This window comes from Branchiostoma floridae, chromosome 14 (genome assembly GCF_000003815.2).
Source record: "Branchiostoma floridae strain S238N-H82 chromosome 14, Bfl_VNyyK, whole genome shotgun sequence".
Lineage (NCBI taxonomy): Eukaryota > Metazoa > Chordata > Leptocardii > Amphioxiformes > Branchiostomatidae > Branchiostoma > Branchiostoma floridae.
In genome coordinates, this window is record NC_049992.1 from 9,505,747 (window position 1) to 9,525,557 (window position 19,811).

The 19,811-nt window shown below is 38.9% G+C and overlaps 1 protein-coding gene across 20 annotated transcripts in view; it reads left to right on the top strand.

Annotated features, from left to right (window-relative positions):
• The window catches only part of LOC118431093 (rho guanine nucleotide exchange factor 10-like), a 45,887-nt gene that overhangs the window by 13,545 nt on the left and 12,531 nt on the right, over positions 1-19,811 (top strand). For 8 of the 20 annotated variants that reach the window (XM_035842191.1, XM_035842178.1, XM_035842180.1 and 5 more), the window contains 19 exons: positions 1,999-2,219; positions 4,760-4,861; positions 5,978-6,019; positions 6,848-6,938; positions 7,336-7,508; positions 8,280-8,459; positions 9,077-9,193; positions 10,194-10,286; positions 10,788-10,958; positions 11,596-11,646; positions 12,378-12,532; positions 13,048-13,223; positions 14,083-14,129; positions 14,867-15,005; positions 15,751-15,866; positions 16,239-16,274; positions 16,969-17,090; positions 18,369-18,460; positions 18,860-18,978. In XM_035842191.1, coding sequence (XP_035698084.1) covers positions 1,999-2,219; positions 4,760-4,861; positions 5,978-6,019; positions 6,848-6,938; positions 7,336-7,508; positions 8,280-8,459; positions 9,077-9,193; positions 10,194-10,286; positions 10,788-10,958; positions 11,596-11,646; positions 12,378-12,532; positions 13,048-13,223; positions 14,083-14,129; positions 14,867-15,005; positions 15,751-15,866; positions 16,239-16,274; positions 16,969-17,090; positions 18,369-18,460; positions 18,860-18,978 — 2,243 coding nt within the window. Of the gene's footprint in view, positions 1-1,998; positions 2,220-3,292; positions 3,394-4,759; positions 4,862-5,977; positions 6,020-6,847; positions 6,939-7,335; positions 7,509-7,565; positions 7,629-8,279; positions 8,460-9,076; positions 9,194-10,193; positions 10,287-10,787; positions 10,959-11,595; positions 11,647-12,377; positions 12,533-13,047; positions 13,224-14,082; positions 14,130-14,657; positions 14,669-14,866; positions 15,006-15,750; positions 15,867-16,238; positions 16,275-16,968; positions 17,091-18,368; positions 18,461-18,859; positions 18,979-19,811 lie in introns of those variants that run through there. The other 12 variants (XM_035842179.1, XM_035842187.1, XM_035842182.1 and 9 more) reach the window with 12 other exon arrangements.

A 19,811-nucleotide genomic window follows, 5' to 3' on the forward strand; every position in this document is an offset into this window, starting at 1 on the left:
ATAAAGGTTAAAAAGGAGGGGACTTATGTTACAACCTTGTCTCACCCCGCAGAATGACTGGAAGTATGGTGACATGCCGTGTGGGGTTTTAACGCAATATTCTATGTTGTGATACATTGATTTTATTAGTCTAAAGAAGTTACCTCCTATCCCTAACGATAAAAGTTTATAGAATAGTCCGTTTCGCCATACCGAATCAAAAGCTTTTCGGAAATCCACGAAACAAGCATATAGCTTACCCCCAGGTTTGGATGTCTGTTGGTCGATTAACGTTTTGAGGACAAAGACGTTATCGCTTGTTCTAAAATCTTTTCTAAAACCGGATTGAAAAGGTGATAGTAAATTTGAGCTTTCAAGGAAATGTTGTAAACGTTTGTTCAGGATAAAAGTAAACAATTTGCCGACACAGCTAGAAATAGCTATTCCTCTGTAGTTGCTAGGATTTGATGCTTCTCCACTTTTATAGATTGGAACTAGAGTGCTTTGGCTCCACTGTTGGGGAAAATGTCCGGACTGTAAAAATATGTTGAACATTTTTTTGAAGGGCTGTATCAGTTGAGGTGCGCCATATTTCAACATTTCATTAATTATTGAATCTGTTCCGCTAGACTTGTTGCTTTTTAAACTAGACAGAGCGTTTTGGATTTCTTCTTCAGTAATCTCGAAGTCTAGCGGGTTATCAGTTTCATGCAAATAGAATAGGACTAAAAGTCTTCATTATAATTTTTTTGTACCAAATATGGGTCATATTTTGTATTATGCGACTTATTCAAATACGGTGTGTTAAAACGTTTACCTCTCACGGTGAGACCAACTTGCCGCAAAACGGCAGCGCATTGTTACGTTGGACTGTGATGGCATTTTCGCTTTTCGGCTTCCTTGATTGCCTTTTCACTCTGTCTTTTGGCAGCAGCAATGGCTACAGGATTTTTTAGTCGGTAGGGATCGATTTTTCTTGAATGTTTGTCGCTCGACGGACGGGTTGACTGAGTTCAACGTGTTGAGCATCGCTCGCCCGCCTTCGTGCGTGATAGTAAAATGGCGGGGCCCCGACTGCGTGAACATTGTGGCATCATTTTAGCTCCGTTTATCCAACGCAGTTAAAGGCAGAACAGAACACAGGTATTATTTTTCGGAAGGCTAATAAACATCATTTCTATGTGTGGTGGTATTTTTTCACATGTCGTATTTTGCGAAGAATAATTCAAGAGTTTCCCGGGCCATGGTCTCGATACGTTCGCTCGTCAACTTGCACGGAAGGCGTCAAACTTGTGCAAGTTTTCTGTGGGACTTGCTAACTTCGACACATACCCCGTCTTTGTAGTTATTTACAACAAGGTTTAGTCTACAGCTAGTGTACTTCTCATGTACAGGCATCTATGCATTTCTCCGCAACAATGATTTTTAAAACCTGTCGAAATTTGGACCCCTGTCGAAGTATGGCCCCCTCCCGTTACCCAACTAGCTGTGGCTTAGTTGTAATGTTTACAAACTTTAAGTGTTGTCTCTTACCCCTATTGTTCATTTGATGTCCATCCACTTGCCATTTATTCATTCTATTATTTATCATTTCAATTATTCATTCAGAGGTGTTCTGTCAGATGTTCATAATAAGTTGTTATTGTTTGATGAATATCACAATTATCTTTTTGTTATGATTTTATTAGGGTTAATTTAAGGGTTGGTTGAGTTTGAAGTCTCCATGGGATTTTTTAAGTCCCAAATTTTGATTTGTAACATTCTTGCGTTAAAACATCTAACGTCGGATGTAAATCAAAGAATAAAAATAGTGAACTTGGTATTTTGTGTTTTGTTGATAGTAACTGTTTACTAGTAGCAAGTCAGACTTTTGTGTGAAAATTATATGTTTAATCCTTACGTAAGTTACATTTGTGCATGATTACACAGGAATAGGCATAATCTTAAACCATCTATTTTCTCAACTGGGAATATGAGATGATACTGATAGTGTAACCAAGTTGAACTCGTCCTGCACAGGAGTTTACTATGATGAAGAGGAGACAATTTACGAAGATGTTCCTAAAGAAGGCGGGGATGACTCGGACTCTGGGTCTGGCTGGGGGTCGGAAGAGTTCGAGGACTATTCCACTGACGACGAGCGGGTTATCAGTGGCAGCGGGAAGTACGAATCTGTCGAACTTCCTAAGGAAGAGAAAGAGAAGGAAAAAGTTGCACGGAACCCAAGTTTTCATAAAAATGTAAGTAACGTACATGTCTGATTTCTTTATTGATAGTTTTAAAGAGTAGTAAGGTCTCACGCCTTCTATAAAAAAACATTGTCTGTCTAAGAAACCTTTGAGAAAATGTTATGTCTTTTCTGGAATGGAAGGCAACAAAGGGATATGCAACATGTATTTATAGAGATTATAATACGTGTCTTGCACACAAGAATCCTGTGTGATGAGCATTTTGGAGCTGTAATTATTTTGTAGTTAACCCAGAAAATACTCCTACCCTATTTCTAGTCCATGACACCAAGATACACTTTTTTAGGAAATTGTCTAAGATGCATGCATTTGAAAAGATCTCGGTGAAGAAAAACTTGGTAAGTATCCTGCCGTAGGTGTAAAAATCAAGCAAGTTAGTTGTAAGACTCAGTTAGTAAGAGGAATACTTCTTCGTTTGTGATGTGATTGTTCTAAGAGCGGAAGGTATCAATTAAAGGCATACCTTTATTGCCTAATCCCCCACGCTACAGTTAATGAACTGTTTGAAAGTAAGGGATGAATCATTGTGTGTGGAGAGGGGATCATAGAATTTGCCAACAAGAGATCAGCCTACACGTACAGTGATATCTTAAAATCTATGGTTACATTTGTAAGAGAAAACAGTGACTAGCTGGTATGAAGAATTGTATCAATCAGCTTTATAGGTTTATGTGATATTATGTCACATAAACTGATAAAGTATAAAGCTGATTGATACAATTCTTTACACAAGCTTCAAAATTCAAGTTGAAGACACATTTCTAAGGCATTGGAAGTACACTGTAGCATAATAGTCTAAGATAATGGTAAGGAGGTTTGTACTCTTCATGTACAGTCGAGTTATTTTATTGTTTCTAATAGTTGTCAGAAACTTGCCTGTTCGTTTGACTTCAGAAATAGTCTTGGGAACATTTTTAAGCAATATTCTATGGGAATCATGTACATACCTGAAAGTCTCATCCCACCAAAACAATATGTGGACAGTCCCCGCAGCTATGTCAATTGTGATAGCAGGTGTCACAAGGGTGATTGTTAGATGAACTCTTACCAGTGATGTGATACACATGAGTTGTGAACCGTCTGTTCAAGTTTGTTAACATAACATAGCAGTGCAACTATCAATATGGCAAAAGGGGGAGGGGAGGGCAAGATGACAGAGAAAATGGTAGGTAGGCCTTCTCTGATTGTGTCCCTTTGCTTGAGATTTTCTCAATGTTGATTTGATTATTTAATGCGGTCCTGGTATGATGACAACAAAATCACAGTGACTGATTATGAAGTTTTTAGCTATAGTGTTACCAATCAAAATGTTTCAAACTATTTTGTTGAGTTGAAAGTGGCACTCAGCTTATTTTCTTTGAGTACCAAATCTCTGCAACTACCAGTAATAAGAAGATCTTTCAACAAAAATCTTAAGAAAATCTTATTGTCAAAATTTACCAGGAGACCTACATGTACAACAAAAGAAGTTCTAGACAAAAAATAAGTCCCTTGCCTTTGTTGCTTTACATATGCCAGGCAAAACTTTAGTGAAAGAACAATATGTGCTGTAAATAGTGTTACAAATACTGTAAATTCACTTATTTTTGCAGGGACTTGATTTTACAGTAAAAGGGGAAATGACGTTTCGGCATTGTTTTTAACTTAATTTAGTTCGCAGTTGAAACAAGTTGGTAGCTCAAAAGAGATATTTTGGTACATGTAATACACAAATTTGCAGTGAAGAGGTCATGAAAATATGTCCTTGCAAGCATTTTAGGTTTTACAGTATGGGATCAGCCGGATACTGCTTTGTTTCCCTTTCTTTCAAATGTTTCTTTCCTTGATCTTATCTGCAGAAGGAGAGTTACTTTTCCTCATAATGACCCAACCATGATCCACATGGGAGGGTGTTACTAGTTGGCAGGGCAAATTACTGGGTGGAATTGTTACAGCAGCTGTAATTATTTTGTGAAACCTGTTGAACAGGTACATGTAGTCTCAGGTGTTTTGCATCTATAGCCTAAAAAACAACATGGCGGTGTATTAAAGTGTACCACGTCACCAGTTTGTTTTCACTCTCATGTACGTCTGTATACGCTGGTGCAGGTAGGTAGTTCTTTGTTTAAGGAAGTCCAGATAGTAGTGTATAAACTTTGTAGAGCACTTTTAATGAAAGCTATGTGCAGCGATTTTGTCTAAGATTTGATCACTTTTGTTTTCATCTGATTGATTTTAGTTGCAGTGACTTAGAAATGCATCATTTTGGCCAGCTCTCCATTATACAATTTACACACACGAAAAGAAAGTTGTATTGTATTGTATGGGTCGACTACTCTTAGTTAACTCTATAAAGTTATGAAGATACTGTAACAGCTGATGCAAATGTTTCTTCTTCAATTATTTGCTTGGAGTTCAGGGACATGCAGTTGTACATGATTTGTATTTGCAATACATGGCAAACCCAGATATTGGATGATATTTGAATCTTAGATCTGGTAATTGTATCTTGTTGTCTTGTTTACCCATTACTGTTTGTTTTGTTGACACAGTTTGAGCAGATCCGGTCTCGGCTGAGTGAAGACGTCCAACAGTTCAAGGTCGCCAAGAAGGAGTTCCGTAAAGCGTACAGCAGTGGGGTCGCACATTTGAAGGTCAGATTACAATTATTGCCATCTATAAAAATCAATGCGCTGAGCATTAGTTGTAGTATGGTGCCAAGTGGTGCAATACAATCTTGCAATCTTGCAAAATGCAATCTTGCATTTCAGGAACATACTAACTTTGACCTCATCTGCAGATTTGTAAAAGTCATTAGTTATAGCCTGCTATTCATTTTATTTTTAGCTCCGGTTTGCTCTTATGTTCACTTCTCTGCTGAATAGTCAGGCAACCGTTGGATTTTTGATGATAGAGAAATGATTGTCTATTCGCCTAAATACCGGCAAGAGTTCTGGTTGGCTGTATTAATCAGCCATGTTCCACTCCTAGGAGCGACATGATATTGGAGATCAAACAAGCATTCTGAAACATGTGATCCCTGTTACACTGCAAATAGGAAATACTGTAAATGTATTTAAGTTCGCGGGGATTTAATTTCGCGGTAGCGGGGAAAAAGGACTTTTCGCGGTGGATTTAAGTTCGCAGTAACACCACAGACTGCAATCTAATATCATAATAGAAAAATGTTCTCGGTGGTTTTAAATTCGCGGTGAAGTGGTCACCGCGAAAACCGCGAACATTAATCCACCTCGAACATTTCTGCATTTACAGTACTTGATTCCAGAAATTATGTAGGACATGCTAAGTAGACCAGATGTTTAAATGTGGAATATATAGGGGCCAGACTATTCTGCGGAAAAGTGAACAGAGACTTCAAGGGAAACTAGAGTAGGATGGATGCTACATTATAGTCTGAAGTTCAATCAAAGTACAGTATTAGTACAGTACACGTAGAAGCCAGTTAATTGCACAATGGATGACCACATACCTGTGTTAATTGCACGGAGTTCCGAAATCCTGTGGTAGTGCGGTACAACTGGATAACTTTGTATTGTTGCACCAACCAGATAATTGCATGAAATATGTTGACAAATGACATGACAATTTAAATGACTTCTACCGAGTACTGCACTAAGTTCTTACCACCAGTACTCCTGTTGTGGTATGGTCACAGATGATTATTTTCACTTGCTGTATATCACGTCATCATTTTGCACATTTTTAACCTTGCATGCTGTCATTTCACACACTACCTGCACTGCACACAGATGGCTGGGGGGTGGAAGTTACCTATGCCATCTCAACATGAGGTACACACTCTGACTGTGGTGAACAAGCTATTCCCTATCTCTGATCTTTAGACTCAAGACTTTGCAGTGCTTTTGATAGTAAAACTATAGCAAAGAAGACCTAGCACCAGGGAGAAAAATATTTTTCTTGTTTAATACACAGAATAAACTATAAAGCATGCAGGCATGATTGTAGGACCTTAACAGTATTGGTTAAACTTGTCTTTAATATACAGTTTGAACTTGTAAAATCCCATGATGGTGATACCCATGCCAAAGTTTGCCGTTTTTTTCATTTTTTTTTCAATGTGATAAATCCTGCAAAAATGGAAATCTAAAAAAATGTTTTTAATGTTAGGATGAGCCTAACATTTGTTGACATCTATAGGACAACTCACTTAGCTCACACTTACATCCCCTAGATGGTTTACATTGACTGGTGCCCTTTATTCAAACATAACACTTTCTTCCTCACCCGTTTCCATTGCAGTGAGGGTTTGTGACTACCTGCATTTGTGCAACTATTCTCTCTATCTGATATTGTATCTAATTGTGTCAGAATTTATTGCATCTTAACAATGTTATCAACCTACAAAAATTAATGATTATCTTAGTCAAAGGTTGTCTTCGCTAGAACTGAAAAGTGTGCTCTTATTTACACACAAATTTGTTTTTGGGCTCTGTTGTATTCTATACATAAGCTTCTGGCATATATTGAACCTGGTGTCCAAATCTCTTAAATTTCTTTCGGCCATAAAAGTTTCTGACAACTGTTGACTAGGGTTTGATACATTACATCTGAAATGTACATGCTGTGACTCTATTCTCAAGTAAAGACTTTGTTTCTAGGACACCAAAAAGTCCTTCAAGAGGAAAGCCAAGGAGAAGATGAAGGAGGTACGACATTCGATGATCAAAGAGGATGAAGGAGGGGATGGAGGTAAGTGACAGTAACACCAGTCTTGATCTTAAAGCTGAATCTGAAGATATTTTATTGGAGTTGTACATATGATGCACATTGTTAGTGCAGTATTACATCTTCAAGTTGTTTCTAATCCAAGCAAGGTCTTTATCTATAATATTAAGGAAAGAATATAAGCTAAGAATGAGTTATTCCATTTAAACATCCTTTTTTTCATTCAACTAACTTCTAGTGTATGCTATTTTCATCCCCACGGACGAGCATGAGATGTTGATGGAGTTTGTGTAACTTAAAATCATGATATTACCACTTACTTTGATGTATATAGGTAGCGTGAGCCAAGAATGAATTATTCCATCTAAACATTGAATTTCATTTTACTGAGTTCAGGTGTCTGTTATTTCTATCCCCACAGAAGAGGATGATACCTTTATTGAGGTGAATATCTCGGGTACCAAGCACCCCCCTCCCACCCTGCCCGAGGAGCCTGAGGGCCTGAGTCATCAGCAGATAGTCCGCAGACACATCCTGGCATCCATGTTAGACAGCGAGATGTCCTACATCAACTCTCTGCACAGACTCATACAGGTCAGTCAGGTCACGGAGAAAATTAAAACTTTTTATAACATGATAGTCTGCAGACACATCCTGGCATCCATGTTAGACAGTGAGATGTCCTACATCAACTCTCTGCACAGACTCATACAGGTCAGTCAGGTCACGGAGAAAATTACAACTTTTCAAAGTAAGGTAAACTTTCAGTCAGCCAAAAGAAGAGTTGTCTATAAGAAGATCTATTGTTGGCATTGCAATATCCAAATGACTAACTGATATCTGACTGGCCACAGATGGCCTGTTGGATACTGGTTGTTCCTTTGGATACTGCCTTGCTACCGATAGATCTGCTTTGATATTACAAGATGACCACTCGACCGAAATCTGGTTTATATGTACAGGAGCATGGTCATAACAGACAGGATTCTTATAACTGATGATAGTCTGCAATTTATGTCTATTTTCTACATAGATTCTTTGATTATCAAGGGGAAAAATTCACAGAAGAAAGTCCCACGGCTAGAGTAATTAGAAATATTATTATCATTATTATATTATTATATCTCTTGTCGGAATTATAATGTTTGAATTACCATGATTAAGGTGACGTTTATGGTATTCACTGAACAGATGCTGTAGAAGTTCCTCTGGTTGATATCTTGCATAATGACATCAACACAACATATTTGCACAGTGACAGAGTCTATAGTACAGTATGTGAAGGCAGCTAAGTACTGATGTCGCCATGCACATGACGATGCTGCAACATAAATTGATCATATTTAAATCCACCTGTGTCTGTAGATGTATGAGAAACCCCTGACGGATGTTGACCCACCGATCGTGGAGAAACGAAAGGTGCGCACGATATTCTACAAGGTGCGCGAGATCCTGCAGTGCCACACCATGTTCCAGATCGCGCTGTCAGGGAGGGTCGCTGAGTGGGACCAGAGCGAGAAGATAGGGGATGTCTTTGTGGCCTCGGTAAGCCCATGTTTGTATATTAACCAGGGTTGGACAAGTCCACTAGCCCTATTGTCCAGGGCAAGTAAAAGTGCTGATCGGGCAAGTGCATGTCCTACTTCACTTGCCCAAATTTTTCCATTTGGTGAGATTTTTATATTCTTGTTACTTTTACAGTCATGGCATCAAGCAATGGTTTTGGGCAGGTGAAAAGTACATTTTTTATGTGCTTGCCCAAGAGGACAAGTGAATTTTAGAAAACTTGTCCAACCTTGTTAACGTGTGTTTGCAACCCTTGAATTCATTTCTGTTTTTTGTTTGCCTCTTCCAGATTAAGTCATTGAATAATTTGTGTAACTGCATAATTGGCTAATGCACTAACTTGCAAGTTACTTTTATACTTAAAAATTATAGTATCATCTTCTTTCGCTCAGACAGAAGTGCCATGGATTATTGTCAATTTTGCAATTTTCCAGGGAGGGACTCTTTTCCTGGGGGATACGTTTATTGAATTTATATTATGTGTCCGGGGGGGGGGGGCACTATTTGGGAGATAAGAGACAGAACAAGCTGTGTATATATGACCAGGCTAATAGTAAAATTTAATGTTAATTGTTCCCTTATGTCGTTAATTCCAGTTTTCCAAGTCCATGGTGTTGGACGTCTACAGTGCGTATGTGAACAACTTCAGCACAGCTATGGAGACAGTTAAGAAAGCCTGTGCTACCAAACCTGCTTTCTTGGAATTCCTTAAGGTACGGATTAATGTCTAAATGACCTAATACATTTCAGAAGTGCAGTCCTAAAGTACAAAATTTGGTTGATTGAAGACATGAACCTTACACTTACATCAGTGAAGGTTAGACATCCAGGTAAAATAACACCAAATAGCAATCAGGCAACTGGGGATGATTTTCCCAAATCATATCCAGTTGCTTCCAAGTAATTGCTATTTAGTGAAACCTTACACTGTTCAGTAGATTGATTGATTGATAACACTTGTTGTGACTGAGCTTAGAATCGTTATGTCCCCTTGGCATATGCCATAGAAAAACTCTGTTGTACTACTAGTTACTTATTTGTTTTACCTTAATTATATAATTGCTTAAAGATGACAAACGAAGAAGATAAGCTTTAGTTTCAAGCTGTAAGATTCGCCAATAGGGATGTGACACAATAGCCTGGATACCAGACTCGGACCGATCTCAATAATATCTATTGTGCATGTGTTTATTGGGTCTACGTCAGGAGGCCTGCTGTGGAACTTCCTTGGGGGCATGGCTTTTAGCTAGCTAGGATTTTATCATAGGGTGTCCAAATTTCTTGCAGCTCGCCAAGCGCTGCAGGTGCGAGTATTGCAGAGGGTCTGGGGACATCCTCACTCAGAAAATTTTGAAAATTTATAACTCTCTGAAACACCATTTCCCACATTTTGAGGTGTAAATTTGGGGGAATGAAGCAAATTTGACCTGTAGCATCCCTGGTCAGTCAGAATTTCATGCTTGTCAGAGGATGTGCTCCCCAGTGTACCTCCCCAGTGTAAGGGCGTACAATTTGAGTTGTTTTTTTCACAGGCCGTTCAATGTACGCCTGTACGCCTGCCTGGCTAAAAGCCTGGGCATGTTGGCCCTGGAGCCAAGGAGTTGGGCCATGGCCACGTTTAAGTATAGGCTCTGGAAACAGTCTAGCATCCAGGCTAGTGACACAATGAAGTGTGTATAACTAAGTAATGTGTTGTTCTGTTGTAAATTTCAGGCTCGACAGGCCAGCAGTGGGGACAGACTCAGTCTGTACGGACTGATGCTGAAACCTGTGCAGAGATTTCCACAGTTCATTCTCCTGCTACAGGTTTGCTCACTACTATTGCTGCATTTGGGTATTATGAACATACGATGGTGGTGTGAAAAAGGAGTCAGAGACATTTACACCAGAATGTTTGAGAAGGACACAGTCATACAGAATAGCAGAAAAAACGGTGATAACAATGAAGAACAAAATGTAGAATAATTGAGAAAAAACGGCACAAACTATATACATGTATTAACAGTAAAAAATATGCCAAAAGTTTCTGCATCCTACTTGGACGATCCTTAATAGCTATCCGAGTATCACTTTCAATTCCTATTGATATTAGGATTCTTGTTGAAAGGTGCTAGAGCATAAGGAATACTTGGAAAATTTTAATACTTTCCATGTTTTGTATAAACTCTGCCCCTGCTTTTTGTCAATGACATAGGTGTGGAGCCAATTGTCTGAATACTTTCCATGTTTTGTATAAACTGTGCCCCTGCTTTTTGTCAATGCCATAGGTGTGGAGACAATTGTATCTTGTGTGATTTTTTAATTCAGGACATGTTAAAGAACACTCCCAAGGGCCACCCAGACAGACTGTCCCTGCAGTTAGCCCTCACTCAGCTAGAGACCCTCGCTGAGAAGCTGAATGAGCACAAGAGGGAGACAGAGACCAAGTACGAGGTCAAGCAAGTCTCTAGGAACATGAATGTCAAGTTTGCTACCAAGGTCAGATGATTTCTTGTTTCCATTACTGTAAATGCAGAAATGTTCGCGGTGGATTAATGTTCGCGGTTTTCGCGGCGACCACTTTACCGCGAACTTAAATCCACCGCGAACATTTTTCTATTAAGGTATTAGACTGCAGTCGATGGTGTTACCGCGAAATTAAATCCACCGCGAAAAGTCATTTTTCCCGCTACCGCGAAATTAAATCCCCGCGAAATTAAATGCATTTACAGTATATACATGTAATATCATTCTGTACAGCTGGTATAACCAACCATGGCATAGCATACCAGCTTCACAGGCACGTGGCATGGCAGCAGCTGGTTATATTACACATTGAACGACCAGTTACACCTCGTCTTTGCATATTTAGCTGTAAGTGCTGTTTAGAGCTTAAGAAATTATGTAATATGGATTCCCTATATTTTGTACTTGTAGCTAATGAGTTCAACATAGTGATAAATTTTTTGGGGGAAAAAAAACATCTTTTTTCAACACTTAAGTCCTGGGTGTCAGGTATGACTGAGTGATACAATTTTTCAAGACGAAGAGTAAGGTAATGTCAAAAAGTGTGACCCTATCTTGTCTGCCTTTCCCAGAGGCAGTCTAATTTGAAGTGTTCTGTTTGTTTCTTCAGACCCCAACTGGAGCTCGCTACATGATAAGACAAGACGACATGATCCAAACAGTAAGTCAACCAACACACCCTTTCAAACTTGACCGTGAGGTTGAGTTTGACTCAGTGGTGCAGGGTAAACTAAGGTGCAAGCCCTAATGGGATGCATATGTCAATTTTGCAACGTTAAATCTGTTTCATTGGGCAGTGATGTCATTGGAAAGCTTACAATGATGATTGGTGAACTGATGATAAATTGGCAAAAATCTGCTTTCTTGATAGTTGCATACCTTGGCCAGGGTACTTGTAAAGCAGGGCTTTAGCCAGCTCGAAACTTTTTTCCGTCAGCCAATCGTCGCGAAAATTAATTAGAAGGACCAACGTCCTTGGAAGGACTGAACTGAGACCTTGAAAAAGGGGTTTTAATGAGATTATCGTATACGAAAGGGCACCGACACACATTGTCAACAATCATAACAATAGCAAAACAAACAGTGTGTGGCTTTTACGGCCGTGGATGGCGTCCCCAAGCCGCCTGAAGCTTCCACCAAGGATTTTTGTCCGTCAAGGTTGACGGATTGGTTTGAAAATTTTTCCGTCAGACGCAACAAATTTCCGTCAATTGATGGAAAAACGGACGCTGGCTAGAGCCCTGTTGTAAAGGCAGGCAAATATACTCTTCTGAAAGAAATGCACTACCATGAAACTGCAGGAAGAATCTATAAAACCACTAACATCACTTCAGATTTATGATGATTAAGAAGCCACACATGATGGAACGAATGTCACTAATCTATTTCCAGCACAAGTATGTGTGCCATGATCGCGACCCTGCGAGTCCTTACAGTGGGTTTTCCTCTTTAAAGGTGTACAACGAGCGCGGCGAGGTTCAGAAGACGAAGTCACGCAGACTCTTCATGATGAACGATATGCTCGTGTGCGCCACTGTTCTCCCCAGGTATGGATTCGTACACCGTATCAGTCGACTGCATATTGTTATGTTTCTCATGAATTACTTCCTCCTTATGGGCCTACTGCTCACCCTTAGTTTCATCATTCATGAGGTTGTGTGGTGTAACAACAGGGCATTTGGTTTGTAACCCAGAGGTCCTGGGTTCAAATCCGTTAATATGCTACAGATCTTGTGCCCTTTGGAAAACATTTAACACGACTTTCCTAACTTCACTCAGCTGAAAATGTATAGTATTACCTAGCTTTGGTTTGGACCGTCCTTCAGATAGGATGTTAAACGGATATCCTTTGTTTAAGGAGAGCCACATCTCGAGCATGTTTAAGAACCCACCACACCCTCTCCACCAGCTGATTCCTTGTACATCAGCCTCATTCAATCATATTGCAGAGAGACATATTGAGAATTGTACTGAAATGCCCAAATATCAGAATTCTTCCACAGTAACTGTAGAATCTGAAAAATCTATATACTTATCTTCGTAAAAATTCATGTCAAAATAGGTCGGAAAGCAGTGCGCGGGTGACAGGCGGACCCCGTTACAAAATGAAATGGAGCTCCCCTCTGTCGAAAGTGAAAGTAGAAGAGGGTGACATCCAGACCCTGCAGCAGGTTGCCATGGCAACAGCAGCTGGCGGCAAGAGCCCCCGACCACCTTCTGTCGGTGGGGCGAAGCCAGGTCAGTCCTGATGTAGGCTGTAAGAGTGTTAGAATTTGATTTCATATTTTCATCAGCTTGTTGATGAAAGCTCCTTGGTATAAGAAACAAGAATCAATGATTGGATGACATAGTACTATTTTAATCATACATAATAGTTGTTGTATAGAAATATGTATAAGAACATACTTTGCAGTGTGATTCCATTTTAGGCGTTTGTTATTCATTTTGAAAAGTAAATTATTAGACTCAACCCCCTTTTCAATTAAAGGCTTTGACTGCTGACCCAAAATTTGACTCAAGGAAGTTACTTGATGCTGAATCAATATTTTTTAAGTATTGTTTAATTGTTTTTCCATTTATACCTTCTGTGCAATTCATATTCCAATGCATTGTAAAATCAAGGGTCATACTAATCCAATTTTTATCCCTCAATAATTTCTGTCAAGTGAAAAAGGGACATTTTCAAGGAACCTTTGAACAAGCTGATCTGCATCCCCTTTATACTCTAAAAATTTATAGTACTTTAAAACTGCTACTGAATACAGATATTGCAGGAATTCATAGCTAGTGCCTTTCAAATAACAAACAGCTAGTAAAAGGGCTTTCATTTTATCCATTCCTTTAAAGCATCTTAAGTACTTCAGAATAACACATTATGAATATGATCAATGAGAAAACAATAGTTGTAAGTTTTATCATCAAGAAAAAGGTTCATGTGTGAGACTCTTTCCATCTACATCCTCTTTTCTGGTAGTTTGAAACTCAGATCTTTAGTGTCACCATAAACCATGTAACACTCTTCACAACTGATGTCTTGCTCTTTCTTCTCCTGTCTCCATGTACATGTACACATGTGTCATGCATAGTTCCTTTACAGATCCTCCTCAGTCTCCTTTGGCTAAAGCTTCTGTCATTCCCATTGTGGTATGTACCCGGCCTTTCCTCCTAGGACTGTTCCATTTTGAAACTGGGGGTGACAGTCAGGAACAAATTTTAACCTAGATTCTTGATTTTGTCCAATCCATTAGGCTTGCTTTTTTAGAATCAGTGCTGCCCCCCCCCTCCATTTTATTTTGACACCTCCCGTCGTCTTGACCATCTTTTTTTTCTTTAAGAACATTCCTGATTGCCCCCCATAGCTTTTAGAATGGAACAGTCCATAAAAACACTTTTAAGTCTTTGTTTCTTCCATTTATCTCTTGAAGTCACTGGATTCTTTTCTCGTCTTCTTCCACCTTATTTGTCTTTTCTCCGCTCAAACTTGCTTGAACTAACCATGATTTTTGCTGACACTATTCTACTCTGTGCAAAATATTCACTACCTACCACATGTTAACACCTCCTTGTGACATTCCCTGGTACTGCATATCCCACCTGCTACACTGTAAACTTGCAACCTGGCTTGTTGTCTAAATACAACAAAAAACTGCAATGTACAAAATGTTGCCATAGTCTACTACCAAGTATCTTTCCCTCAACTTTTAACCCTATTTCAATTCATTTGTGTTTATGTGACCAACTCGCATCATTCTTTAACGTCACTTTGCGTGTCCCTTGTACTGTCCCTTGTTTTGTGCGTTCTGCTTCTGTGCATGCCTCGTGTCACCTCGCTAATCTTCCTGGCTCTCATTCCACTCCTCTTCCTAACCGTTTCTGAACAGTCGAGCATAAAGCTGCAGGAGAAAGGGCGCAATGCTCGCATCAAACGGAGCGTGAGCGCTCCCGATATGGGCATTATGGGAAAGTGGAAGGAAAGGCGACGATGGAAAAATTCCCAAGAAAGGGGTTGTAGCATTCCAGGTTGGTTTGGGACTTTTTAGCATAACCCCATAAAATGTATTAGTGCACCCTCTAATTTGCAGAACATGATCAGATACTAACTTTACCTGCCTTTTGCTCCCTGCATCTTGTCTTCTTGCTTTTTCACTGTAGAGTGTTCTTTAAAAGTGCTGTATGCTAGACGTAAAGAAATACCTGCTAGCAAGTTTTACATTATGTTAAAACTCCAATGCTGTCATGCCTTAGCTACAACAGAAGAATGTATGAAATTTCTGGAATGCATTCAAACTTCAGGCAAGTCCACTTCAAAGAAGACCATGCATTAAACTTAAAGGGAGGTTAAGCCTTTTTAAACATTCTTTAAAATTGACTGTTAGTGTTACAACTGTTATAGTAGTGGCATATTTCCTATAGAATATCTAAAGTCTCAAATTATAAAGTATGTGCATGTAGGATTCGTAACATAGCTTTCCAAGTCTATTTCATGAACATAGGCACAATGTAGTAACTTATTAAAGGCTCTTTTAATTGAAAAGATCTACATGTACTTAAATGATTTCTACAATAAAATGTCATATACATGGGTTTGTCACAGACATTTTACACTTTTCTTTAAATCAAAGAATGTGCAACATGATGATGGATCATTAATTGTTATGATTGTTGTATTTATTCATCTGGTCCTTTTTTTAGTGCACTGTTCAAGCGATACATTGTCCCCGCCTTTCTTCTAAGGGTTTCTCACAAGAATGCGCCTGTTTTTCAGACGCGATGTACGGCGGCCCGGTACACCTGTACAAGGAGCGAGACGACCTACTCTACGACCTGAACCTGGTTGGTCAAGTTCAGAAATTGGTGGCGCAGTTCAGGGGTACTTACCATGTAGGTTAAACTGCCCTCCTTCCCTTGCTTTGTAGACATAGACACCCTGCTGGTATAAAGTCTAAAATGCCATCGCATTGAGGCGTAACCAAGAAACCTTGTTTTGTTTTCCTTTTGCTTTGCTTTGCTTTGGTTGGTTTTAGTATTTCAGTGCTTTATTTTCAGTCTTGAATGTTGTCAAATATATATATATTATTTATCATTTCATATTTTATCTTATGTTCCTGTGGTTTGTGGACAGAATATTTCTATTTCTTGCAACTCTCCTACATGTTTACTGGCAAGAAGGAGAGGAAAGTTGTGTTTTTCCAAAGGCCCTTTCCCTTAAGTTTGTAAATGGACATTCAGAAAAGCCACCCTTTTTATTTTCAGACCCCTTCTTCACAGGAACTTGCCAGAGAACCAGGGGTTTGTGATTATTGTGTTTTTCACCTTTGAGTAGATACTAGGGCTGAAGAGTGCAGAAGAATGTGTACACATTGGAATGATGCCTTGATACGCTGTAGTCTAGTTGTGTGTGGGTGATTTATCATTAATTTCTGATGAATATAGCACGTGTGCACTTTTATGCTTGTTTTTGACAGCAGTAACCATTTCTCTACAAACTTGACTTTGTCAATGTATTCACAACATAGATTTAGATGATATTTTTTGAACTGTTGAAAATTGTTTTGAAATATAAGCTATCCTACTTGCTTTAACAAATAAGCTTGCCTTGGAGCCTTCTTTTGCATTGAAAATGCTATTGCTTTCTATTTGAAGCTTTACTATAGTATCATTCTGTAGAATGATATTTTGCTAAATCCTCATCTTAGCTTGAAATCACCAGGGAGTTAGCTAGGCTACATTGCTGCAAGAGGAATGAACTCCCTTCAGAAGATGATGCTGTCACTGTGTCAGAACTGTGCACTACACCTGCATTAATATCTTAGTAGAATAATTGTTTCGCCAACATCTAGAGAAATATGATCTGAATGGAGTGTCCAGATACCTTTTGATCTGTCACAGTTAGATTCACACTATCAATGAATTTATAGAAACAGGACTTAATTCTCCAGGTTTCTTAAGCTGTCTGTCTTGCTGTTTTTCTTCCACTCTGCAGACGTTCAATGCGGTTAATTCGGTAGAGGACTGGTCGAACACCTTACAGAAACTCATCAAACAGAAGGACAAGCAGATCAAGCAAGCTGACCTGTGCAGAATACTGCTGTCACTTCCCTTTAAGTAAGTCCTGAGTTTGATGTAGTTTCTTAATAGGCACATGAAATTTGTGATAGTCTAAGATCATTCAGTATAATACTACCAGCTACTGCTGCGCTTTGTGCCTACAAAGCTAGTGTTTTGTGCCAAAGGGGTATGATACAGATATCCAGATTTACAACTTGTTTTTCCTTGTGAGGATTGAGTTTTGCCAACAGGAAACTACGTAGCTGCAATAACTTTTCTGCAACTTCTGCAACTGTGAGATTTACACTTCTGTTGTATCAGAAACAACTAGAAAATCTACAACAACTGTACATGTACCTATTTAATTAGTCTAAGTGTTTTGTAAGAGTCAAAAGAATCATTGAAGGAAGTGAGTTTTATGAACACAAAGTGTAGGTCTGCCCCCTCTTTTACAACCAGTGATAAAGTAAGTCTTGCCTTTTCTCTCTGTGCTCTTTCCTCCTCTTCATGCTTGTCTATCTTGGATTGCAGATGGAGCAGAACTAGGTTTGGGTTTATTTTATTTCATAATCATATCATCTGTTGCTCTGCCAGGATGTTTCGTATGACCATAGAGAACATTGTGTATCATGTACAGTCATATAGTTTTGTAAGGGCATTCACTTAAAATTACGATAGAATAAAAATCAAGTCCCTGGATTATAGCAGGTCCATAATATGAAGATATTCCACCAATGGTATTTGAGGGAGAGTAGAATTCCCAAGGGAACTGAACTTTCCCATCCATTTTGACAATAATTATTATTCATGTTTAACGCGCAAGAAAGGTCAAGAAAAATGTTCTTACGCGTTAAGTGACCTACTCCCAAGGGACCTTAAAAGCAGCATGAGAAATTTGCGCGTAATGTGCAAATCCCAAGGGACTTGATTTTTATTCTATCGTAATCTTAAGTTTAGAAATTTTTCTAACAGGAAATCCCCTGGGACCCACATTTTAACGCGCAGATTTTTAACGCGCGCGCAGATTTTTAACGCGCAGAAAACCCGTTCCCCCTCAATAGACATGTTTTCCAATAAAAAGAATGCACTTTCTGTGCCCACCACAAACTTTAAACACAGCACACACCTCCTTAATTTTCTTTTTTAATGCACAATCAAACCTCCTCAGATTTGAAAGTCTATACATGTGGGGGGAAAGCAGGATCTTAGCATTAAAATTATGACTCAACTTTTATGTTCATTATACTTGAAGAATGTACATGTATACTGACAACATCTCTGTAGCATTAGAACTATCATTTGTTGTGGTGTAACATTTGTCTGTGTCCTTCACAGGAATGGCATCATCTACAATGAGTTCAACACCTACACTCCACGGCTGAAATATGCATGGACCACCTCACTAGACATGGCCAGACTTGCACTAGGTATCAGTGTGTAGAACATCATAAGAAAGCAGTATGATGAGATAGAATACCTGTTCATTGAATGTGTATCATCATCATTATCATTGTGTAGTAAAATGTAGACTGACTGACAGAAGTAGATGTAACAATTGTGTATTGCTACATGGTGCATGCCATGTTTAAATGCAATGATTGCTTGACATATATTAAATGTACGGTATAGCACATGTTTAGTCATACATTTTGTGAATAATTTTTATGCATTTTGCCCTGTGAGGACACTATTGGTATGGTAATTAGTATGTGATAAGTTGACAGGGAATTTAAAAAAAAAAATAGGAATTTTGAAGAAACTTGATTCAGCTGCATTTGTTATTAGTTACCATATTGTTGACAGGTGATTTTCAAATTTTTTGTCAGAACCGATCAACAACCCAGGCTGGTTTCTCCCAGAGGATGATGGGAAGATGAACAATGCGTACCGCCCTCTGCTGCAAAAAGTCATGCCAGTGTTCATGAACAAGCACATTAGTATGAAGGTAAAAAATCTGGTTCTTAGCTTTTAAGTTAATTTTCTTATTATCTTCAGCAGGGTTGTAGCCAAGGTGTGCCCAAGGTGCGAGACGTCGCAACGTTTCTAGGGTGGTTCGGGTGTAAACACTGGAAAATTTTGAAATCTAGACCCTCTGAAACAATATTTCCTGCGTTTTGAGGTGCACATTTTGCTGATAGACTAAGCGGTTCAATGGCATCTGTTTTGGTGAAAATTACACAAGGGAGACAGTCTTTTCATGTCGATTTTTGTCTGTCACACTCAGAGGACGGAATGGTCACAAATTTTGTTCCGTTCTAAGCTGCAAAATTCCGTCAAAGGACAGATGCTGGCTACAACCCTGATCTTTAGTTCGTATTAGATATCTAGTTAACAAACATGCATTCTTACTTGAAGAATGTTTCTAGATGCTTGTGAATCCAAATTGCTCAACTAATAAACTGTCATATGGTGTACATGATAATACAATATAGTAAGTGGTGACAGACTATAATTCTGGACAGTCATATCTGGAAAATCTTAGATATTTGGAAGACATACATGTACTAGCCAGATCTGATGAGATGATGACGTAAGTAAGATGTAAAACATGGTTACGAGTGTCAATAAGTTCCCTTTTAATGGACATAGCCAATTCTATGCATTCTGGCTAGAGAATTCTGCCACAATTTCACAGAACTCCCGTTCCCATTCCTTTAGTCACACCTGTATATTCTGTTACTATGTTTTACATCATACCTACTGTCATCAACTCATCTGGCAAGTATACTTCCAAATATTTAAGATTTTCTGGAATTAGACGAGTCAGAATTATAGTGT